General features: G+C 41.0%; 2 protein-coding genes across 2 annotated transcripts; one reads left to right on the top strand and one right to left on the bottom strand.

Moving 5' to 3' along the window:
* The first annotated feature begins 101 nt into the window (after window positions 1-101).
* GHRL (ghrelin and obestatin prepropeptide) lies at window positions 102-10,083 on the top strand. Its single transcript, XM_083795529.1, has 4 exons — window positions 102-2,809; window positions 3,279-3,392; window positions 3,851-3,959; window positions 4,812-10,083. Exons 1-4 carry the CDS (start codon window positions 2,702-2,704, stop codon window positions 4,829-4,831), a joined length of 351 nt encoding a protein of 116 aa, XP_083651655.1. The 5' UTR covers window positions 102-2,701; the 3' UTR covers window positions 4,832-10,083.
* Window positions 9,803-24,930, bottom strand: IRAK2 (interleukin 1 receptor associated kinase 2). Its single transcript, XM_083795506.1, has 13 exons — window positions 24,591-24,930; window positions 23,677-23,856; window positions 17,762-17,932; window positions 16,940-17,046; window positions 15,280-15,474; window positions 14,799-14,863; window positions 14,243-14,357; window positions 13,403-13,512; window positions 12,841-13,036; window positions 12,264-12,326; window positions 11,598-11,798; window positions 10,914-11,430; window positions 9,803-10,542 (listed from the first exon to the last, which is right to left on the bottom strand). Exons 1-13 carry the CDS (start codon window positions 24,745-24,747, stop codon window positions 10,424-10,426), a joined length of 2,196 nt encoding a protein of 731 aa, XP_083651632.1. The 5' UTR covers window positions 24,748-24,930; the 3' UTR covers window positions 9,803-10,423.
* Window positions 24,931-24,957: the final 27 nt, after the last annotated feature.

Here is a 24,957-nt window from a genome sequence, read left to right as displayed (position 1 = left end):
TCACGGGAACCTTATCAGGTTTGTCTACAGCCTACCTTCAAATGTGCAACAGTGCGGTGGTCTCTCGTCTGTGGTACTAGCTTTGTAACAGCTGGGAAGTTAGTAGTCCACTGGACTCTAGCGGTACATTCTGTAAGAAGGAAAAAAATGAAAACATGTTTGAATATAGCTGTCAGGGCAAGTGATACCTCCTCCTGGAATAGGTCTTACTGAGGGCAAAACTTTATTCTCTTGCCTGAATTGCAGTGGCACGTAACAGTTAAGTGTGTAAGGCTCAAACAAACCAGTTTTCAGTACGTTATCAGCTAAAAGCTGAAGCACTCTTCACACCCCACAAAAGGGAAAGCACTTAACTAAAAGGTCACATTTTTCCTTTATGCTTTGTACCTGTTCTCCAAAGTAGTGGTTCCAATGCATGCTCTTCATTTTCATTTAGTCAAGGATGATGTACCCCTTTTCTAGAAAAACCTTATTTCTGAAGCTATCTATAATAACCAAATGATACCCTAGTTTCTCCAACAAAAACACAGAAGTGAATTACCTTCCTATATACCAACAGCAGTATGCAATATTTCTGTTCTTAAACGTGTTGTAGCCTTCACACAAAAAAAAGCATCTAAAAGTTCAACATTGCATTCAAACAGCTTGGTTTGAAGTTGCGCAGCAAAGCACTATGTTCTTTCATCTTCCATTTCTATTAAGGTCTTAACTGCTAAACTGAAAAGGCTGCCTTACATTCTCACTATCTTACCCATTCCCTACTTTCTGGTATGCAATACCTGATCATCTAAGAAGGCTTTACATTGGTTTAACTGCTGTGAAGATGAAACGGTTTTGAAATCAACCACATTACCTCCAATTAAAAAAAAAAAATCAAAATCAAAACCTGATTCTTAGTCAACTTTTATTATACTTCGTTCTAATGAAAAAGGCGCACTAACTTGGTAAGCACACAAAAGAAATGTTTTCATATGGAGGCATTAGGTTCCATGATAAACCACATTAAAAGTTCACCTTACATTTTATGAGTTTCAATGCTAATGCTGCTTAGGAAGGCCCAATTCTGCCTTTTATCCCTTCATGCTTAAAATGCAATCTATTAAAATGTTTTTTAGTAATGATCAAAGTATCGGGAAAAGAAAAAGACAAAAAGTACATACTCAACATAGGTTTCATACCGAGGAAGTTAAACGTAGCTACTCAGTCTGATTAATGCCAACACGCTCTCTCCTGCACCAGTGTCTCCTCGCAGTGCATCGCAGCTTTGCTAAGAAGTCCATCGCCTCCTCCTGTTGGCAGCTCTCTTACCATCACCAGCTTCCTTGGTTTTATCAAGTCAGCTGACGCCATGGGCATGTTTCAGAAGTGACTTTCTTTTAATACTTGGACCGTTCCATAAACCTAATTTGCAACATGACTGCACAGTGTTTGAAATTACCAACTTGGAGGCAGTGACATGACACGTGGGAAGAGGGAACTTCTTAAATCACGTTTGCAGAAAATAAATGAAAAAAAATAGAACTGCATCCTCAGATAAAAGTCATTGTCCAAACCTGCAGGTGTGCTAAAGAGACCATCTGCTTCGGCCGGAGCACAGATACAGTGGTTGCTCCAGGTAGTGATGCTCCCCGTTAAATTTCCTCCAACAGCCAATCTGATTCAGTTGAAGTCCTCCTTGTCTTCTCATCTTCATGCATTCCCTAAGCCTTCCTCGGCCCTGCTACTGGAAGTCTGTGGTCGGCAGTGTAAAATAAATCTCACCAATTAGCCACATCATTCAAGTCTAGCTAGAATACAAGCAACAGAAGGTGCAAATCTGTCACCCGTTACCATATATTCCTTCTTTATTCCTGCTGTTCCTCAGGTTTAAACAAAAATCCCAATTCCTTAGCCATCACTACTAATCTTCACTGAAGTTTTTAAAATGTAGTATTTTATTTTTAAAGTAATGGAAGCAATGTTTCCTAGGTATCATTTTCAGTTCCAGTCTTTCAGCAAAAGACAACAAAATTCGATAAAACAGAACCCAGTTACAGCGTATCAGACAACAATAAAAAGGCTTTGGGGCTTTTCCTTTTTGAAAAATATACATTACAGCTAGTAATTTTTAAAAAGAACAATGTTAACGCCATGGGAAGAAAAAAAAAAAAAAAAACACCTCTCACTCCACTCCCTACACAGTTTCATTATAAATAAAACCAAACACAGCAACAGATGTATGCAGTTTCCACCTTTCTGTTGATTTTGTTAGCTTATAAGCTGGCCAAGTTTCCAAGGAATTTAAGTACATATCAGACTGCATTTCCAGAAATATCATGGCACAGAACAAATATTCCTCTCTATATAAAATGCTTCAGAAAGCAGCAGTTTGGTGAAGCTACAAAACTAACCAAGTGACGTTTCGGACGATCTCTGACTTCTGCTGGTTTTCCCCGTGTAATTCCTCTCTGCTAACCCATCTGCGCCAGTTATTACAACTTAGTTACAGAAGAAATCACTGTAAGTAGTAATCTCTTCTTGTCCTTTTGCATGAAACAAATGTGTTTTCTTTACACATTCATTTTTAGAAATAATTTCAAGTCATACAAGTCAGGAGAAATATTTTCACCGAATTGGGAATCAATTAAATACAGAGATTATAAAATAAGTTTAATTTTTCAATCTGTTTTCAGGTTTGACACACCGCCTGGTGAAGAAAACCATGTTTCTCAGAGGCACTCTGCTGGGAATTCTCCTTTTCAGCATCCTCTGGACAGAAACTGCTTTGGCTGGCTCTAGTTTTTTAAGCCCTGAATTTAAAAAAATACAGGTAAAATTTTGAATAATACTTTTTCAAAATTGTCCTCGTCCATAATTCCTTAAAGCCAAGATTCTTTACAACATTCGGAGTAAGTTTTAGAAGATACAGTTTCTGGAGGAGGAAGGAGTTATTCCAGAGAACTATTGTAACAAACCATTAGCATAGAATTCATGCTTTGAGAATACACTAATCTCGCTCACTAAGAATTAATCATTTAAAAAAAGAACGACTGAAGACGAAGCAGCCATTTAAATAATTTGTTAAACTAAATAATTTGTTAAACCAAATCCCCGTTAAAGCGAATGCAGCAGTAGTAGTGCTGTTATTATATACCTACACATCCACCTAACTTTAAAAGAAGCCTATGATGCCTTTACCTAATTTGCAGTATCTGTGTTAATTATGAGTTCTAATTCCCCACTACAGAGTAGTTTGAATATGGAAAGTCTACATGGATGTTATTTTGCTTGCTTTCTAGCAACAAAATGATCCAGCAAAAGCAACAGCAAAAATACATCGTCGAGGCACAGAAGGCTTTTGGGATACAGATAAAACAGGGGCAGAAGATGACAACAACAGTGTTGAACTCAAGGTTCGTATTTGTGCCCACATACAGGTTCAGGAGATGGGGCTGGGGTGGGAATACTCTTTCTGTCACAGGAGGTAGTACAAGTGAAAGCCACTATCAGATTTAATTTGAAAGACAAGTGGAAGACACATGAAATCTGCTAGCACTGATGGTATGAAATAATTTAAAATTATCTGCACTAAGACAGCTCACAATCTGCTGTTAAGGATTCACTTACATTTCAGAGCTAATATATAGCAATACAAGCTTCTTGTCATTTTCTCTCTGGTTTACTGTGCAGTTTGCTCTGCAGCAGCCATATACTGTGTTTGTCAGATACTGATTACATGCCTCAGCACTATTAAATGAATAGATAACATTTTTATACCTCTTGCGTATCATCATGCACATGAATAAACTTAACCTGCAGTGTCCTAGTCCAAAAATTGTCCGTTAAACTCTGTCTTTTAATGTTTTTACAGTTTAATGTTCCCTTTGAAATTGGTGTCAAGATAACAGAAGAAGAGTATCAAGAATATGGACAAACATTGGAGAAGATGCTACAGGACATTCTTGAAGAAAATGCTAAAGGTACTTTCAACCAAATCATAAAAGCAGCAGAGATTTAAATATATAATATATAATATATAATATATATATATCATCTAATTTGTTATGTAAAGCAATCAGAGCAGCATTTTAGAAGTGATTGGGCAAAAGTTACCACTGAGAGAACCGCTAAAATATCTGATATTCAGAAAATGCAGAAAATGCTAATTGAGCTTTGAACAATCACATTAGAGTACGTTAGGAAGTAGGGGAAGGCCTTCTTTCCTTACACTACCCATCTCTCTCTTTTTTTTTTCCCCAGTGCCATCAATTCCCAGCATTTCCATATTTTCTCATTTTCTCAGCTATGACCTTCACATTTTTCATGCCAAAACACGTCAAAAACAGCATCTTATCATTAACTAAAATAGCTCTAGCTGTTTCACTGATGAAGTTCTAATGACTAACTCCCACCACAAGCTGATTTTTTTTTTTTTTTTTTTTACTTTTACAGCCTTTCTCTCTTTATTTGCACTCATCTATATTAAGCTGTCCTTTCCGAATCTTTTAAGGTTTATGTCAGTCTTCATATCTGTATTACACATTCCAACTACAAATCACTTCAGGCTTCTTCTTTCACCTTGCTTTCCCAAGATTCTGCCCCAAGCTCTTCTCTTTGTTCTTCTCTGAAGTCCTTTTGAAGGGCTACTTCTATGGCCTTTACACAGATAAGATGGTTCTGTGCATACCTGACCGTGTAGAACGTAACTGTGTGAAAGGCACCTATCTTCTGTCTTCTATTGAGCGCTTGTGGCACTTCTGGACAGATTATCAAAACAGGATTTTCAGAAGAATACTACAATTTTCAAAATAATCTGTCTTTTTCCTTTTTAGAAACTCCAGTGAAAAACTGAGGCAAGCTGAAGGACAACCACAGCACTTGATGAGCCGATTTAAATTTTACTTTAAAACGAAATTATTACTGATTTCACAGGTTTTAAGAAGAAGGAAGTACATGAACCTGAGTAGTTTGCCCCGACAAAAAGACATCACACGGACGAACTTTTAAGTAAAAATACAAGATCTACAACCAAAAATAGTACAGGGCAATGTTAATCACAGGCGGATGTGTAGGCTTATTTTCTCTTTTCCTTAGTAACTACTGTGATTATTCTAAATGACATGCTTGAAAGCTATATGCAGCTCTTCTAGAACTGATGGAAACATCTTCTTACGCTTCTGTACACATCTATAACAGAAAATAAAGCTAATGCTGAAACTGCAATTACTTGTTATTTTTAAGAGTATCCCAAATTAGACAATTCATGTAATAAACTGTGCAAACTAGATGCACATGGAATCAACTTTCAGTTGCCAAATTGCAAAATTGTCAATGGAGGTGTTAACATGGATATTATCAAGGAAACTATCCAATATCTCTTCCAGTTAAAAATAAATAAATTAATAATTTCCAGTTAACTTACTTGGATTCCAAACTATATCCATACTAATGCTAAATATCAGAGGGAAACAAGGTAATTTTTGTGCTACAAGCGCATACACCAGTATGCTCCACTGTAGCACATACTCTGTTCTGTACCTAAGCATTTGCATGCTTCCAAAAAGCCTAAATGAATGCCCATATGGAGATTGACGAATCCGTGAAGATTTTTTGGACTTCACACCTGAAGACATTCTTCAAAGTACTCCTGAACAAGCTAATGTGATAAGGGTAAACACAACTGCAACGGACAGTTCTTAGATGTGCTTTGTTTTCCTCACGCAGAATTAATTGCCCAGATGAAGTGATCCCTCTCCTGCCCCCAGCACCGTCTTGTGTTACATACTCCACCCGAAGGCAAACAAGAATTGTCCAGCTTGTTGAGCAGAACATTGTAAGGTTGCCAAACAACAACAAAACAAACAAACTCTTTGTACCTAAATGTGTGCAATATTTTCTATTTTGCAAATACAACATCAACCTCAAGAGGGTAGCATAGCCTAGTAATGCGCTGCTTTCTTACGGACAAAATAGGTCTGACTTGCTCATCTGCCTAGAAAGCAAAGAGGAAGCATCAGATCCTACAACTACTCTGTTCAAACGGAATTTTTTTACAGTCTCTCTTCCTCTGGAGGCAGAAGAATAAGTAAGCAAAGCAGCGAATCCCACAGAGAGATCCGGAAAGTGCTGAGGAATGGTTCCACATCGCTGCAGGCGGCAGTAAAGCAACGGCTAAAGGTAAGAACGAAGCATTGGATGGGGATCGTTACAACCTGATCTGGAGAACGGAGAAAAGGACTTCGCAGTGAGAGGTCAAAGACGGCACATTTCTCTTCTGAGTTAACTACTTCTGAGCTCTCTAGCCAACTGTGAAGAATTATGGAAATTCAACTAGCAGGTTAAAAGCTTAAAAGCTAAGGGAAATTTTCTTAAAATCACCTGTGACCTGTTTCCACATGAAATTAAGCTAATAATCACTGGAACCATTTTTGTTTGTTTGTTTTTAATGCAAAATGTGCACTTTGAATACTATCAGTTTCAAAACACTTTGTCACTGTCAGATTCCCTACAGTTTTGCTCTCATCACACTTAACCTCAGAGTAAAAGACATGAGAATTTGTCTATTTATATGCTAATATTAGCTGATTGTTAGACATCACGGGATGGTCAGTGAGATTCAGACAACGTTATCGAATTATACAAACAAAACTAGGGTTAAATAGTTAAAGAGCATATGACTTATTTTGACCAACAAAATACACAAACTCGATGTACGTTATGATTTCAGGGCCTCACTTCAGATAAAAATTTGCCTTTTCAAAAGCCTGATGGTCTACAGGAAGCAGACAAATACAGTAAGCAAAGCAAAAAAAAAAAGTGATTCTGTTGCAACAAAGGATTTTTACACCAGCTTCCTATGTAAAGAGAAGTCCTTTCTCAATCCATTATGCTCTTCACTGCAGTTTGTTGCAAGAACAGTGAGTGAAGATTTGAAAGACTTCCACGGAGAGGTATTACTCCATAACTAAAATCGCAGTGATGGGAACAGCACCAGAAGTCACAGATGACGTTAGATTGCCCTCCCAAGAGTCATTAACCAGAGAAAAAGGAAATGATGAGTAAAACCTGAAAGATGAATTTACACTTGCATTTATCATAGAATCATAGAATCATTCAGGTTGGAAAAGCCCTCTAAGATCATCAGGTCCAACCTTTAACCTAGTTCTGAAGTCTGCCGCTAAAGCATGTCACTAAGCTCTACATCTGTACATTTTTTGAAGACCTCCAGGGACGGTGACTCAGCCACTTCCCTGGGCAGCCTCTTCCAACACCTCACAACCGTTTCAGTGAAGAAATTTCCCCTAATATCCAACCTAAACTTCCCCTGGTTCAACTTGAGGCCATTTCCCTTCATCTTATCACTTGGCGCTTGGGAGAAGAGCCCAATCCCCGCCTCGCTACAACCTCCTTTAAGGCAATTGTAAAGTACAGTAAGGTCTGCCCTGAGCCTCCTCTTCTCCAGGCTGAACAACCCCAGCTCCCTCAGCCGCGCCTCACGACGTGCGGCCCAGGCCCCCCCAGCTCCGCAGACCCACCCCGAGCCTTTCCGGGCTCGTTTTCGGTGACTGCGCTCAAGGCTGGAAATGTCGCTGTTGACACGAGCTTTGCAGGCCTGACTGACGATGAGCAGTGACACCACGTAATTTCATTGTGTGTGTGTTTTTATAAGGCTATGACTAAAGCTTTGTGCTTTCAGACACAGGTAGCTATTAAGCGGTAAGGTTTAGGAGAAGCTTCAGTTAAGACTAAGTTTGGCGTTGGCGCGGATCGCTGCCGGCAGGAGGGCGCCAGAGCCACCTGCCAGACCCGAGCACGCCTCGTCCTTCGGGTGTAACCACTCCCGGCGGACGCGAGCAGGGCGTTGCTCGATTCCCGCTTCCATTCCTGCGGGCACCGGGCTCCCCTCAGGCGGCCCGGAGGAGGCCCGCCAGCCCCGCTCCGCGCCCCGCCGGCCGCCGCCCCTCAGAAAGACAGCCCGGGGGCGGGACCTGCGGCCGGGCCCCCGCGCCGATTGGCTGGCCCGCGGCGGCTCCTGGCACCGATTGGCCGGGCCGGGCCGGGCGGGAAGCGCCGTGGGGCCGTCGCTAACTGCTTAGACGCGAGGCAGCAATCGCGTACTAATTAGCGCCAGGCACGCGACTCATCAATTAAGCGCGAGCTCATGATTAAGTGCGAACAAAGATGTTGAGGCGCTTCCCCATGAACACACGTTACTGCAGGAGGCTGGACTAGGGCCTTTGTCTGTGCTATAAATCACACAAAAGCAGCATGTAGAGACAGGGCTTTTTTTTTTTTTAATTCTCCAAAATATTATTGAGAGTATAAACTTGCCAAGTTGAGGCTAAAACATACACCATATTGAATAGCCAGCAGGTGTTTAACAGAGCATCATTACTGTAAGACTATGCAGTATATTACATATGTTACATTATACTTCTGTAACCCTACAAGATATATATTACCTCAGAGTATTTTAAAAATAACAGAATAACAACTGGATTTTGTCACTATTTTTACAGCTTAAGTATTTTTGCTCCGTGGTATAAGGGGAACAAAACCTTTAGTCTTTTAGACACGTTTGTCGAAATTCGCTTTCTCCCTGTAGAAAAGTCAGGTTTCCCATTCAGCTCCGGGGCACGTCTCGGTGTGTTTCCTCCCTGAAGAGACCCAAGGTGTTACCTCACAAGGAGGAAAATTTAATATTGTTTTCTGTGGCTACGTTTTAGGAGCTCCAGAGGTATCTCAATTATACCTCAAACAGAATTAAGCAGTTATCGACCAATCCAAATATATTCAATGTTTCTTATGTCAGTACCAGCCTTTTCTTGCTTTTTATAAGGCAAAATAAATAAAAGCCAATAACTGGCACTGGAAAATATATAGACAGCATTGATGGCACTTAAATATAAAGATTTTAGTAGCTTTTAGTGTAGAAATCCACTTGATAAATGTGTAGACAATTCTAATACTCAGATCGTTAGTTAAAGCACTTACTAGTTCATAACAGTACCTCCAGCGAATGAGGTACTGTACAAATACAGAAGGAATGAAGCCTTACTCAGAGGCCTTCGTGTAAAGATAAGAACCCCCCCCCTTTTTTTTTTCTTTTTAAAAAAGATTCCATGAATTCTGATACAAGTTTTTAGACGTTTCTGTACCTCAGGCCTTATTGGCTATGCTGAGGAGGCAGCAGTGACGCGGGTCAGTACGCGGAGCTATACGGTCTGATAGTTCTTTCTGTTCATCATAAACCTGCATTTTCCTAGACTGCAAAAGAGTACAAAATGCAAGCAATAATACAAATAAACAGTCATAAAAGTGACATTCTCGTCAGTGCCTTTTTACTTGATAATAAGTATGACAGCACACAAGATTGGTTTTTGTTTTTCCTTCTCTTTTCAGAGTGATTGCTGAGGTTGACCTCAAGGCTGCAGTAGCTGGGTAAGCCAAGAGACACACAAAATGATTCTTCTCTGAGAATACTTAGTGAATGCAGCTACATGAATAGGTCCCCTTACTAGCTCATCTTTCACTGGTTGTTTTACCCATTGCCAAAATAAATAATCAAATTTCAACTGACCTATGACAAAATAAAGATATTTTAAATTAAAATTTTGTTCCTTATCCAAAATACACAAGTCACCAGTTCACAATTTCACAATTGTGAAATAATGAGAAACCTTAATAACATTTTAAAGAACGCTTAGATAAAATAACTTTGAAAAATACCCTTATGAAGTACTAAACACTGTCTTATAGCTCCTGACAGTGAAACTCAGACTTCAAATGGTGTCACATGAATATATTACAGCAGCCCATAGAGTAGACTAACACAACTTAATTTACTTATAACTATTTCCAGTGCAATTCAAATTGAGATTGGATCATATAGAATACATCTGAGAACTATTCCTTCCTCTGATAATGCAGTGTTTTTCAGTATGTGGAACTATAATTATATGAAGTAGATCATTTGAAAACTAAAATCTTTTTCAATCTCTTCAAAGATTTCTGTAACCCTGTATACAGTGGGAGAACAATGAGTATTGTGAACAGATTGCTGATCAATACTTGCCCTGTCAATTTGAGGGCTCCAATTTTTTTTAATAAAACACTTTATATGTGGATGCTTTCTGAAATACACTGCAAAATGACCTTAAATTATTTTGGCAATTGTGTTTGCCATATCTTTTTATAATGCAAACAAGAAGAAAGAAGGCATTTCTGTTCACAGAGTAGCATTGTGCTTAGATCTGCTTTAGAAAAGATGTTTTTGGGTTCTTCTCAGTGGGTTCACTTTTGTTTCCTTTGGAGAAGGCTGATGTTTCCGATCCAAACTTGCTACTTAATCTTACATGAAAGGTATACTTTTACCATCTTTCTAATGAAGAGGCAGTCCTTCTTTCTTCTTCAAAGTTGGTCACTGCTAATAAATCCATCCAGTTTAAGATTCAAAAAGTTCAGAACTGTTTAATTTGTCTTCTTCATACAGTAAAATATTTTCCATTAGCTTCTTTTTTTGGTCATTTATCTTTATTTTCCAAGATGTCTCTCTGGCTAATGCTGAAATACAAAACAGCCCAAATATTGAGAAAATAATGCATCTATGTCTAAGGAATAGACAGTAATTTTAAATAAAAAAACCTGGTTTAGAACAATGATAGAAAAACAGAGAACATTTTGTAGATTTATGGGTAAAATCATAACCAAGTAGTTGGTTATAACAAAAGTAGTACTGAAAGGTTTTTATAAATGGGAAGAAAAGCCTAAGCAATTCTGGAGAAGAGCGTAAGTTGTTCCTACTATTATAATACAGAGCACTTTTACAAAGAGTTGGGTTATCACAACAGGAGCACAGTCAGATTTTACAAAACAGCTTGAGGATCGTATGCTTGAATGTTCTGCACCCACCCTTCGCATTTAGCTAGATTTACCTTGTGAAGAACATGAAGAATCAAGGTCTGCATTTTTTTGTTGAAAGGTGCTCTGTGCAGTAGAAGCTATTTCTAAGTTGTCATCACTTCTGATGCATGCCACGTTTCTTTCCCGGAGTCCGTTTGCAGTTTTTTTCTCCTTTATCCTGGAATCAGAGGTTGCGATATTTTCTGAATTGTTACAGCTGTTGTTAGACAGCTCATCTGTAGATCTGTCTTTAGGATTCCACATAAAATTCGTTGATTCATCTGATTCACAAGGGATCCTTGACATCGGTCCACAGTAAATGTCAAGTGACACAGCTCCTATTGAAGGCGTGCACTGACTGGCACTTGTCAGGATTGTTGGCTGTGCACTGTCCTCTTTATTCTGCCCTGCAGAAGGCGCATCCGTGCTGAGATTAGTTGTCTCATCATCAGTTTCTTCTGGAGTGTTCATGGAAAATCCAGAAGTGCTGCCTCCACAGATGTAATGCTCACTTAATTTATTTTCGGCCATTTCCATAATTTCAAGCACCTGTTTTTAACAACAAAGTCTGTGAATGGAGAATAATCCCTGTACCCCTGCTTACACAGATTCTTATCTGAATAAGGATCTCAAAGACAGCTTGGACATGAATGTTGTAGCCTTAGACCTTTCTGTCAAGAAGATTAATCTCTTTGTCATGTTTTAAACATAATTACCTCTGCTATGTTGGAATTCTTCTTTCTCAGACAAAGGCAGATGGCTGAGGCAAAATCAATAGCAACCTCTTCCAGCAAGTGTCCTGCTTTCCTGTCTAGATATTTACAGCATATTTCCTTGGCAGCTAGCTGTTCAAAATTCTTGACTTTGGGGTATGAGGTTTCTTTTGCTGTTTTAATTTCATCTGCAATCATATCTTTCTGTTCAAAGGAAAGAGATACATTACTGATACATTACATATCTGCATCACTGGGAATATGAGTCTTCCCATTTGTTTGTTGTTATTATTTCTTCATGGCCGGTTTACAGATCTAAAAGCTTTATTAGTCTCCATTTAAGCAAGTGACAGGAATATTTGTTTTCATGGGAGAGAAAAGGCCAATGGTTTTCTTTGCACGTGTCTGATGTCAAATTCACTAAAACAGACCCACCTGCTCTATGCTTATGCCAATCTAGAGGAAGGAAAAATAATCAACACTGTATATAGCAGCATTTTTGGACAACTTTTTCAAACATTTGTTAAAGAAATCAGAAACCTAAGATCCTTTGTTTTCTGAACCTGTTTGAACATTACTAAACTGTTTGGAAATGATAAGTAAGAATACTACCGTTTTCCCCTCATGTAACAAGATGGTAAACCAGAAGGAGTGTCTCCTTATCCTTACCAGATAAATAGGATGTCTTCCTTCATCCAGCGCCTTAATCCCTGTCAGTATTTCTGCTAAGACCTAGAAAATACATTTGACAGACAAAACAATTTGTTCAGAATAAATTCTGTTTTTACAAGTGAGTTCTATAAGTACAGGAATATTGAACTACCAGAACACTTGGAAATTACTGGTTTCACTTCACACAGCTTAATAATGCCAGATTTGGGCAATCTTTATGACAGGTTAGATCTACCTCTAAAGCCAACAGTTTGTAGTAGTTGATGTGGCAAGTCTGTAAGACTTCTGAGAATTTAACTAAAATCTTTATTTTTTTAAAAAACTATAAGCAGTATTTTTTTTTTTGCAACCTGTAACAATTTTGTTGTTCAAAAGATTCACCTCACTTTGCCGCATAATCAAGTATATTTGGAATGTGAACATAATTAAAAACATAATTTCAATGCATTATAGTTAGCAATGATGATAGGAAATTGCAGGAAAAAACAACTATATGGGGAGCATGCTCATACATCTCTTTTCCTGTCTATAAACATCAAAAAACCACAACAGAACATGAAGAAAGGCAACATACCACACCGCAGGCAAATATGTCAACTTTTTCTGTTAACTGCCCATGCCTGATAAAATCTTCTGGCAGATAAGTAAGAGAAGCTTGCAGGACTTTGGTTTTCATCATAGTACACTCTGATTTTTTATCAGCAGAATACAATCGCAGACCTGAATGTCCAAGCTTTGGTGTATAGTTTTCATCCAACAAGACATTTGAGCTGTGATTAAGACAGACAAATAACCATACTGGTCAAGTAATTGCTTTAACTCGATGTCAAAAATTACAATTTTACACTTTTAAATTTAAGGCAAGCCCTGAGGGGGAAAATTCCCAGCGTTTGGCCCGCTGTGTAATAATGAAAGGATAAAGACTGCAGAAAGGGAGAAGAAAGAACACTCAAAATTATTTCAAAAGAATAGACTTCCATCATTTAGATAAGAGACAAATTAAACACGAACAGATTAAACACCCTGCAGAACAAGAGGGAGCATTGCAAACGGATTTCAAAATTACATAAGCTTTCAGCCACTATTGTCAAAGAAATCCTGGTGAACAAGGATGCGCTGATATGCCAACCCCCCACCTTTTGATATTGCCGTGAAGAATTCCAGAATTGTGTAAATACTCTACAGCTCGGAGGAGTCCTCTGGAAATGCTAATTCGCATCTCCCAGGTCAGGGGAGAAGAATTATCCTGCAAAGTAAGGAAAAAAAATGGTATTTTTATTTTTTTTTTTTAGAATGAAAACCTACAAGGCAGTAGAAGTTTTGCAAGCCAAAGACTGTTTTAGTCCCCCTGCAATCATAAGCAGATCTGCTGCTGACCTACATGAAAAGTTTCATCCAAGGCAGAAACTGATGATTCTAGGCCCAGAAAGGAACCTACTCTTACACATTGTGCTGCACATTTTGTCTGCCGTGTGACACACTGAGATAAAGACACAGCAAAAATCATGCTTCTTCAAAATACATCAAGTACTGTCCACTATGGAGGCATACTACTGGCTTTGGTGGATTGTTTTTCTGATGTTTGTGTCTTATGACCTCCTCTGCAAATACTCATTCAATAGGTATGAACATCTCAAACTGCTCTCTCTTAAGGCCTTGTAAAACATCGCAGAACGTTATGTCAGCAAAAATGACAGTGGATTCTCCATGAAGATACTAATATTACAATGTGGATAGGCACACTTTGCAGATTAGGTATTATTTCAAAAATCTGAAGGCTGCAAAGGAGAAACTTTCTGTTGACCTGATCTGCTATGCTGTAGAAAAACTAAAGAGCCTTTTCATACTTACAGGCAACTTATCTGGGTACGTTTTGGATGGTTCTTAGAAGTGAAAGAGATTTAATTGCTTTTCATACAGTAACAGGACAGGACTTGTAACAACAGACAGGTAACAGACCCATGTTATTTGCTTACTTGACACTGAAGTTGGTTTTGTAGTGATCCATTAGGCAGGTATGGATAAATCAGACAGTGCAAATCAGATTCTACTGAGAAACCCAGCAGCTGCAAAATGTTGACATGACAACACCTGCAGGCACAGAGCAACAACGATTTGCAAACAACAACAAAAAATGCATTCTTCAGCTGCAATAAATTCCTAAATTCAAGGCCGTTGTAAATTACATTTTGTCTTGCTGCTGGAAGCACAGAATGGCCCTGAGTGGGCCTGCAGAAGGCTAACCTAGCAGCAGAGGAGAGGATGATAGCACAGCTCTGTTCTGAGCAACCAGAGGGCACCAGGAGGCACCACCCCTCACAGTCTCAAGGACTGGCAAGGGGCTGCTTACTCAGCAGGGAACTGCAGCATCACTGGCAGGCGTGCTGTTTCCCCAGGGCTCCCACAAAGGCAGTGCATAACTCCACTGTCCCCAGTACAGGCCAGTGCCTGGGAGATACACACACGAAGTCAGGCCAAACACACCAGCAACACACCACATGCACAGACTGCCTTTGAAAGTCAACCACTCACCGAAAGCAAATCTGTACTTCTGTATGAAAAAATCTTTGGGTGGAATTTGGGTTTGTGCATTCCATCTGAAAAATGAAAACATGCAGTAGAATCGTGATGGTAATTATTCAGGTGCTGCATTTACACAGGTCTTTTAATCTCCACATGACAAACTACTTTAGAAAACAGGCAGGACACCGATGACAATTTTGTGTCACAGACAATTGAAAAATAGAAAAAGAACTGATGTGAAGACACCTTTAATCTAATTATTGATGAAGGTAGCTACTGCAGATGAAGTGAATAGATCTACCCACGTGAGTAAAATCTCTCTTATACGTGCTTGCTGCATCTAGGTTTACTTATGTTATTTCTCTTTTACTTCTCCTCTTGTATAGCAGTTCTTGTTCCCTGACCACAGAATGTTAAGACAACTGCTAATGTTCAAGAATTTCTCATAAAACACCTCCTTCAAAGGAAAAAAAAAAAGTGGAGTACTTGCCTCTTTCAATCTTTTGATGACATATACCATGTTGTGCCTCTGACCTTTGTAGACATCTGCAAAAGTACCTTCACAAATTCTACTCTTGTCACTGAAACCATTTGTGGCATTAGTAACTTCCCTCTGGGTCCACAAAAGACTCCCGCTGGGGAGATCAGTCATCGTCTCCTGCTGAGGACTTGAAGAGCTGCAGGGCTACACATTTGAAGAAGAAACAAGTTCATCTCATGAAAATTTGTATGCTTTTTCCTTCTCGTTCAGGCATTGTATTTTCTTCTCCATGGGCTAAGTGAGCATTGTGGTTGTTGAAAGAAATCGTGAAAGGTACTGTGCAACCCCTCAATAGTTTCCCTTCGTAATATCTGTGTTGATTTATTTTGCTGATCTAAATATTTTGCACAGTAGAAGAGACTTGAGAACAGTTACCAGTTTGCATTTCTACCTTTCCCAAAAAAACATATTTAGCTTTGTTTAAAAGTCCATGTGTTTATCTGAAATGACATTAGCTTAAGCTGCAGAAAACATTAATCTTTAGGGCTGGGGCATATAGTAAGAAATGACTGGATCAGAAAGGAGTGTCCCTCACGCTGTAGTGCATTTTGTTCTGGTAGGAAGTTCACAACTACATCTGAAGCATCTGGCATCAGCTGCAAAATGGTCAGTTGCATCCAGTATGATCAGTGTTAACGCCATTTATTATGAGAACTCCACTATAGCCTACAGATCATCATACAGCTTTCACAGACTTAATGTCTCCAGACTTTAGAAAACAAGGCATGAACTCCCTTCTCAAGGAACTCTGGAACTACTGCATTCTTTGTAGCAATTTTCTCCTGTCTGGTACTCACTCTAAAACCACGCTCTTCTGGAAGAGTTAGAAGTCTTAAAGCAGAATTTTTTTTTCTTTTTTTTTTTTTAAAGTCAAACGAAATGACACACAAAAAAAGAAGCCAACGCAGAGCCAGGATGGGGCCAAAGTATGCACATGGATCTGGGAAACACTCTGAGAGCTCACAGGACAGATCTAGCTAGACTGCCTCGAAGACGAGAGCTACATGGAGAAAGAACAGGATGCTGTATGCTGAAATCACCAGGAACATGAGAAAAACAGTTCACAATGAGATGGCTGAGCTCTGGAACAGGACCTCAGAGAAACAGTAGAATCTCCATCCTTAGAGATTTTCATTTTTCAGCTAGACAAGGCTCTGGACAACCTGACCTAAATTTGACACTAGCCCAGTTTTGAGCAGAAAGCACATTTTAAGCATAAACTTAAACTAAATGTATGGCATTCTGATTAGTCAGTTGTTTATACTGCACTGTCCTATGATCACACCAGAGATGTTATGTCTGCCACAAAATCTATACAGGAAATTCCTTCAGAATTGCTATTTGTGGGCATGTTATCCATGCTCAGCTGTGCAGTACTCTTAATTTTAATCCCTCACTGGCAAAAAATAAAAACAAAAAGTGAGGTAAACAATAAGTAATCCAACTGAAGCATTAGTATTATATTCAGTCTAAACATATTGTAATAAGGACCCACTTATTCAGTAGATCAGTATTTTATACAAGTTGAGGAATAAACTTTTACTTGAAAAAAACAATGTCATAAAGGGAATTGGCATAATTATAAGCAATGTGTACTGAAGGGATTTACCTTCACACTTGATGAGACAGGAGGATTTGACTGTAAGGATCTCAAAAGGTCTCTTGGAGGAGGTGGTGGTGAAGGAAGTGAATACAAGGCTCCTTCAGAAACAGCATCTGAAATTGAATCACCAGCATTGAAAATACACATTTTTGTAATACCACAGCCTGTGACTAATTATGAGGGTGTGGGATATTTTGTTGCATTTCGTAACCAGGTATAATCTATGACAAGCTGTCAAAACGTGAAATCCCGTGTGAGGATACGGAACTATTTTCCTGGTTCCTCTTTGTGAGATGACCATGAAGATCTCTACAGTCCTGGCTCAGGGACGTGGAGCTTCCAGAGCCGACGTCTATACTGCCAGGCAGATGCTCTTGTCAGTACATCGCGTGGTTCTGCTCCCTCTCCCAGACAGAGCGGCCTGTTGACGCGTGCAGGGCTCTCTTCTGGCCCAGATTCGTTTTGCATTGACAGAGGGACACAGGGCATGAAGCGTACGCATAGATCTAGTCTTAGCATGGAGCCAGGATGGGACGAGACACGCGCCTGGGAAACGTGCTCTTGAGATCCCACAGAACAGATATAGCCAGCATCTCTCAAAGCCAGGAGAGCTATAGGAAGGAAGAACAGGAGGCCATGTGCTAAAGTTAGGAATAAACAGCTCAGGAGACAGCAGCAGTAGGCAAAAGGCAAATATTCAGAAGTGTGACCACTTTGAACAGCAATATATTCATTTATACTGTACTGAAAGCGAAAGGGAAGCAGTCTTGTCTTGTGTATACAATCATTCCAGTGTCAAAGCAAATCAGAATCTATTATTTCACTTACTACATGCTGGAGATATTCTCAGCTGTGAAGAGTCTGGCGATGGCAACAAGCTTATCTCATTTTCTCTCTCTTTATTTTTGTTTTCTGTAGGAGTTAAAGATATGTTCTCCTGTTTAGGTGGCTCTACCAGCTCTTCTTTTTCAGAGCTGGTAATACTAGAGGGTGATATCCCTGCAAAGGAGAACAAAGGAAAGGTGAAGAGTAGCAGAGAGAATAAAGTCTGTCTCTAATCAGTTAGGAGAATGGTTTATAAATTCAAATTAACATTATAAACCTTGCATTTATTGTTAAATTGCTTCAATAGTATTGGCATTTCAATTCAGACCATATTCATGACATTAACTACTCCTACTAAAATTAACAGCAAGTAATAACTTGAAATATACATCAGTGAGGACTATGCAAAATAGTCTCTTAGAATAAGGAATTACCAAGAGCATATTTATTTCGTCATTTTCCATGTAACATCCTTCAGCCAGTGATCTCAGACCACACCTATCTCACAGCCTAAAGAAGACATCTAGTTCTTTGCTAATTGTCATGGTACTGAGAGTTTGACAGAATTGCATTGGTTTTAGTCAGTTAAACACTTCGGGACTACTTTCAATTGTGTGGTTTTAATGTCATGAACAAGCTCATTCTTAGAAAACACCTATACAGAATTTATTTCAGTAAGGAATCAGTTTTTCACTTATGAACAGAAAAATAACAAACTGTATACAATTGAGGGAAAACATACAAATGGTCAAAGGTCAAAACTAGTTGATACATAAGGAAAAATGAATGGCCAAATTATTGACTCACTACAGCTCTAGAAGATCCTACACTGTATACAGGTTGGCCAAATCTCAGAATCAGGCCTAAAAAGGCAACCTTGAAGTCTCATTAAGAGAAATACAAAGATGCTTTCATCTTACAGGTACTTGAAGAGTACATGAAGATGCACATCTAAGACAGAATTACTAAAATTAAATTAGGCTACAGTTAGAACAAGAACAAAATAAAAGTAAAAAAAAATTCAAGATGCTCTGATATACAAAGCTGTCAAAATCTCCTGAAGAAGCATCTGAATTCCCACCCGGGAAGACATTTAAAACTGAGGTGGAAAAGGAGTTTGGGAATGCTGAGTGTGCACTAGAGATGATACAAGAACTTTCTACTGCCTAATAACCACATTTTCCTGGTTATAATTCTAAACTCTTGTTTCTACCTGGAATCTTTTATCAGCAACATATTTATCATTTACTTAAAATTAAAAGTTAATCTTTTCTCTTGATAAGAAAGAGAATAAGCACAAGTACACAAGTTGGTTTTTTTGTCACGCTGTTCTATCAGCATTTTATCTTAAACATAGTATATATGGGAAGCAAAAGCCGCAGGCTTTGTTTGCATTTGAAATCAAGCAATAGCTTTTTGTTCTTTTTTTTTTTTTTTAAATGTACAAAGCATTAGGACTATCTGAAACAAGAATCATAGAATCATAGAATATCCTGAGTTGGAAGGGACCCTTAAGGATCATCAAGTCCAACTCTTGATACCGCACAGGTCTACCCAAAAGTTCAGACCATGAACTCAAGAAGGAAAGAAGCAGTATGTTTCATTTACTATTTGCGCTTCTCATAAACAAGTTTCAGTAGACCCGAAGTTTAGGAAAAGGCGAGGCGTGACAGCTGCAGTGTCCTGAAGTTTGAGCAGTAGTGGTGTATGAAGAGCAGTTATGGTAGAAGTGGGCATGTTTTTGTCAGGTATGCTTTTTCCTTTGACTTCTGTCTGGAGTTTGCATCGTTGCTCTTCAACATCACCTATGAACAGAGGTTTGAACGAAAGCAGGTAGCCAAACTGACACTCGAGAAAAGTCAGTAATGGTTCTCTGTTCCTGTGCCAGAAAGCTATGAGATCGCAAACTCTTGGGGTTTTTGAAATTACTAAGTATCAACCAGTCCGCAGGCCGTTAGTTCAAACTTTTCACCTAGAAGTCTCTAAAATTAAAATCACTTCCCTCTTTGAACGTATTTTTCAGGGTTTTTCATGAATTTTGCAACTTCCTTTACATCAGACAAACAGGTCACCACTGAAACTAAAGAACTAAGATAGGAAAAAATTATTATGGACATCCAGAAGTGGGACTAGAGTGGTGCAAGAAATTGTCGAAGGGAGGAAGAACTCTTCTGCTAATAATCTGCCAGCAAAACATCTACCTGGGCGGTGCGTCTGATTCTTGTAAGTCAGACTGCATAGTTATGGTGACATAAGAACTGCTGGAGTTGGGACCAACTAGTTTCCTGAAGTGGCCAAAAGAACAAGCAATGAGTACTTCATCACTGCTGCTTGAGAGGCACCACCTGAGTAAGAATATTCAGATACAGATATAAAAGCAGAAGTCAAGGGTAAAGACTTAAAAGATTTGGCTGAACCTGAAAAGATGCCGGTACAAGGAGCTTCTGTTTGACTCAGCGCAGGGGAATGTCCGCATTGGGTTAAAGCCAGAAAACACTAGCTACTTCCACACGGTAGAACCACCAAATTATCCAGGCTTTCTGCCACTTAAATTAATATGAAGTTTTGTGATGGACCTCAACATAAGAGAACACTAAGTCATTAAAAAAAAAGTTAATTTCATTGTAGTTTTGTAATGCATTGCAGTTGAATTGATTTGGGGCAAAAGTGAATCTTGATCATCCAGAAACATAACTAAAAATGGATCAGTCCAAAAGATCCGTCTCTTCCGCTTTCTCAAAAACCTCTTCATGTAACCTTCATATTGCCCTACGGAATTCAGAATCAAACCAAAGCCCCTTCTAGCTCCTTGCAATGTCCTGGCTGGAACAGTCCAATTTTGTAGTTCATCCATTGTCACAGAAGGAATCAGAAAAACAAAGGGATGTCAGATACCTGTTTTATCAGTGCAGTGTCTTCATGAGCTAGATTGGATATGTCCATTTCCTACCATAACTTCATAATATTTGCGTTCCTGCAATCCTAGCTAGCCCGCAGAGACAATTATAAAGACCCCTGTTTATTTCCATCAGAAAACTACAGTTTTTAGAACGCAAGCTTTCCTGTAGAAGTCATGACACGTACTCCTCCAACCTGCAGGAAGTTGATCGGGTTTTACTTTTAACAGGGGGAAACCCCTCACTTTTTGCTGCCTGTGTCAAGTGAAGTCTAAAAAGTCTCAGAAACATTTTAAGAAAGCTTAAAGCGGGGGGTGGGGGGGGTGGAACAGACAAATTAGAAGTAAATCACAGCAGCACAAGAGAAAGCAGATAAGCCCTTCCTCTACCGGGTGCTGAAGTCAGGTGCATATTGTGCAAGCCACTGTGGTATTTACGTACCACTTAAAAGAAAAGCCAGTCAGACAAACAGAAGGATGATGAATGTTTCTCCGCAGTTACAACGATTACCTCTGTTTGCACTGTATCCGTATCTTTCAAGGTGGTGTTACTGGAAGCTGCTCTTGGCTTGGAAGCCTGATTCTTTGCAGTTTACATAACTAGAGAGAAAAATGTTACTTGGTTCTTGTGCAAACAGCGGGCAATGTGCTGAACTAACCTCAGTCTGCAACCTGCTCATGGGGTCTTATTTTAAAGGCCTGTAAAAGAAGAGAAAACCCACTACACCTTGAGTAAAAACAGCATCTTGTTTTTTGTTTTTCCCCACAAAAGGGCAAAATTAACCCACGTGGGAAAGTGTAACATCACACCTAACTGAACAAAAAGCAGACTTTCCACGACATAGTTTCTATCTTGAGAGTAGTTACTGCTATTACCTAGTGATAAAACAGTCAGCAGCCTTTAAGTTTCCGTTTTTACGTTTCTCTGGAGGTGAATGCAGACTTTTTTTTATTTAGCCACAACACACAAAGTGGGATTACAGAAGTGCCAATGGACTCTGCTGAGGAATACACTGAAATAAGCCAGCTGTAAACAAAGGTGAGCCCCAGACTGCACTCTGGCAGGGCAAGAAGCTTTGGGCTGTAACTGATGAGTGTTTAAGGTGTGGCTGGTTGTACCGTGTTATGTAAAAGCCCCCGGAAACTCTTTCTAGACTAGGAACCGACTGCATGAAATACTCGACAGGCACAGAGCAAAAAAAGTTACCGCATCACAGAGGTCACTGGCTACTCCAAAGAATCCACAAAAATACCATTTGGGGGGAGCCAGGCTTACTGCTTTGGTGATACCTAGATCAAATTTATTCGGTGTAAATAAATAAAAATAAAAAATAGATGAAAAATATGTTTTCAGTCCTGTCCATTCAGACTGGACCCTCAAAGTCACAGTCACTGTGACTAAATTAACAATTGGATTACTGACACACTAATTAAAGCAGATGGAAATTCACTTTCCTGTAGCTCTGGGTTGCTCTGCAGAAGAGCAAGGAGGAATTGTTCCCATCTCCTAAGCTGAATGATGTGACTGAATTCAGTCAGAAGTGGGTCTGCTGAATCAAAAGGCTGACATAGGCGTGACGCCAAAATCAACTATAATAACCGAGCATCACCCTGTGGTAGTTTTTGATTTATAGAAACAGAATTTACTTGAAGTCCATTTGTGCTGTACTATTTAACATTCATCTTCAAGAAACAGAAATTTAGAATACCCTTGTTAAAGATATTCTTTGCTGTCCCAAAATGAGGGTTAAAAGTCACGCTAATGCCAGAAACCTACAGAAAAACAGCAATGCTATATAAAGAAATGCTGAGGCAAGAAAACCACAACGCATTACCGGAATTTCCATGAGAAATGCCTCTAGCTGCTGCGCAGCAAGTGCCAGCTGTGCCGCTGACTGTCGGTGGCCCTGCCCTGGGGAGGCAGGCTGCTGTTTCGCAACAGCAGCTCGTGATGCAACCCCAGCAGCCGTGGAGCTGGCGGCCTCCCTGTCACAGAACGCGAAAAGCAGGCGGTGCTCCGGCATGTTTTCTGTCTCATTCAAGCGTACGCACTCACGAGCTTTGTCCTTTTCCCACAGCATTTCTCTAAGCATTTTTGGCCACCTAACAAAAATCTTATTTTTCTTCCTAATAATTCTCCCTGGAGATCTGGCAAAACTCACACAAACACCTGATTACCAAGAAGGTGGATTTGGAGTAGGAACGTGTATGAAGAGGGGAGCGCGGTCCGCTCTCAGCTTGTGCGGACAGCTCAGGACAGGAAGGCTGAGTGTGTTAGCCAGGGTTTAACAGACTTCGTGACAGAACCGAATTGTGGTACTATTTGGCTCGTGCACATGGATAGCTGCAATTTCAACATAACTTTCAATGGAGAAAACCAGAAAGGGAAATTGTATTTAAAACTGCCTTGATTTCTACAAGGCAATGGTTTACCCTAATTAGGCATGCTGTGTTCAAACTCTGATCATCCTACTTCAGGAAAGATAAGTCTGAAATACAGCAAACTGGTGAAAGGTGAGAAGAATAGCAAATTAGGTCATCGATAAGCCTTTTTCTAACTTTTCTTCTCACGGTGCAGGAAAGCAAACTGACAATACGTTTTTCTACCCTGACCTTGTTGACAGCGTATAATGACAAAGTTTCACTGCGAAACAAGAATGTATGAAAAATTAACACATTCATAATTAAACTCTGTTGTAAAACCCTGCCTGATGCATTAAAGAGCTACCCTTCATTCAGGGCATAGCCAGTCTCCCTCTGGCAGCTCTTGAAGCATCCAAGAGGGACATTACAAAGGTGGGAAGATGAACTAGAGGAACCAGTGATTCCTCCTCTGTGTCGCCTCTTGCTTACCCACTACAAGTTTTATTTGCAAGAGTAGAAATTAAGAATCAGTACAGAAATTTTAGAATTTGGGTCTGAGGTTTCCCGCAAAAGCTTCTTCAGCTAGCAAGAGGTTGTTACTGGGCTGGGTCTGGGTGCTGTGGCACAAAGCACGGAGTGCCCGCGGGGCCCTACTCACAGTCCAGGATGACCTGTGCCGCCCGGTAGAGCTGCAGTCCTTGCAGGAGGTCCAGGAGCTGCTGTACGGTCGCCAGCCTCACTCCCCACCACCACATGAGCTCTCTGGTTATGCTGATCCCCGTCTTCTCCATGCACTTGATCTTCCGTAGCTCTGTCTGATCAGTTATCACGTAGGAAGCTAGCGGGAGATAATGTATTTGTGTAAAAAGGTAGAGAAAACAAGCAAGTGCAAACAGAAAGGCAAGGTGTGATCCACACACGCGTTGTTTTTTTTCCCCCATTTACGCACTTCTAAAAGGATGACCATCAATTACCTACGCGGACCTGAGGAAAATTCATTTCCTGGAAGTAAGATGCTATTTTTATTCCTTTGAGTGTTACAGGAAGGAAAAAAAAAAAAAGATATAAGGGAGCCCCGAAAAGACAACCTCATCACGCTTTCCAGCCCATCGCCCCCTCAGCGTCCCTTCGCTCTAACACCCGGCCCCGAAGCACGCCCAGGGTGGGCTCCCGGTGCGGCTCTCCCCGAACAGACGCGAGGTCTGGGTGCCGCCCTGCCCCGTCACCGAGCACGGCCGGGTCACCGGGTGCCCGGTCCCGCCAGACCCAGCCGCGGGGAAACGCGGCTCCTCCGGGCAGCGGGGGTGGCCTCGCTAGCGCCGACCCCGCGCGGCCCGAGCCCGGGGCACACGGCCCGGCCCCGCCGCACGCGGCCCGCGGCCGCCTCGGCGCCTCCCCCCCCGCAGCGGCACCGCCACAGCGACCGGGGCCGGCCGAGCCCCGGCTCCCCTGGCGCCCGCGGGGGCTGCGCGGCCCCGGGAGCCGCCGGGCCGGGCTTAGAGCGGCCCGGGGCGGCCGGCGCAGGCTGCGGAAGGCCGGGCGGGACCGGAGCCGAGCGGCGGCCCCGCTCACCGAAGCGCATCCAGTCGTGGTCGCCCAGGCAGTCCATCTTGTGGCAGAAGTCCTCCAGCACCCAGGCCGGCATGCTGTGCACGTAGGGCGATGGCGGGGCCCGGGCCGCCCGCCGCGGGGCCAGCTCCTGGCGGCCCCTCGCACCGCCTTCGGCCATCGGCGGCGGCGGCCGGGGGGGCCCGGGAGGCGGCCGGGGGCGGCTTTTCTGGGCGCTTCCTCCCGCCGCCCGCCCGCCCCCGCCGCTGACGTGCCGGGAGGAGCCGGGGCGGGGCCGCGGCCGCCTGACGGGGCGCGCGGGCCGGGGGCGGCCTTTCAGCGCTCCCGTCGGTCTGTTCGTTTGTTGTTAATTTGTATTTATTTTACCCGG

Source organism: Anser anser (assembly GCF_964211835.1).
Source record: "Anser anser genome assembly, chromosome: 12".
NCBI classification, from domain to species: domain Eukaryota; kingdom Metazoa; phylum Chordata; class Aves; order Anseriformes; family Anatidae; genus Anser; species Anser anser.
Note: the sequence above shows the minus strand (reverse complement) of the source record. Positions and strands in the feature narration are given on the sequence as shown.

Excerpts from the sequence above, each read along its gene's own strand:
- GHRL (XM_083795529.1), top strand. The coding sequence starts at position 2,702 with ATGTTTCTCAGAGGCACTCTGCTGGGAATTCTCCTTTTCAGCATCCTC. Across the intron at positions 2,810-3,278 it reads CTGAATTTAAAAAAATACAG|CAACAAAATGATCCAGCAAA; the intron begins GTAAAATTTTGA and ends CTTGCTTTCTAG. Across the intron at positions 3,960-4,811 it reads TCTTGAAGAAAATGCTAAAG|AAACTCCAGTGAAAAACTGA; the intron begins GTACTTTCAACC and ends TTTCCTTTTTAG.
- IRAK2 (XM_083795506.1), bottom strand. The coding sequence starts at position 24,747 with ATGGCCGAAGGCGGTGCGAGGGGCCGCCAGGAGCTGGCCCCGCGGCGG. Across the intron at positions 11,799-12,263 it reads GAAGACATCCTATTTATCTG|AAAGATATGATTGCAGATGA; the intron begins GTAAGGATAAGG and ends TCCTTTGAACAG. Across the intron at positions 11,431-11,597 it reads AGAATTCCAACATAGCAGAG|GTGCTTGAAATTATGGAAAT; the intron begins GTAATTATGTTT and ends TGTTAAAAACAG.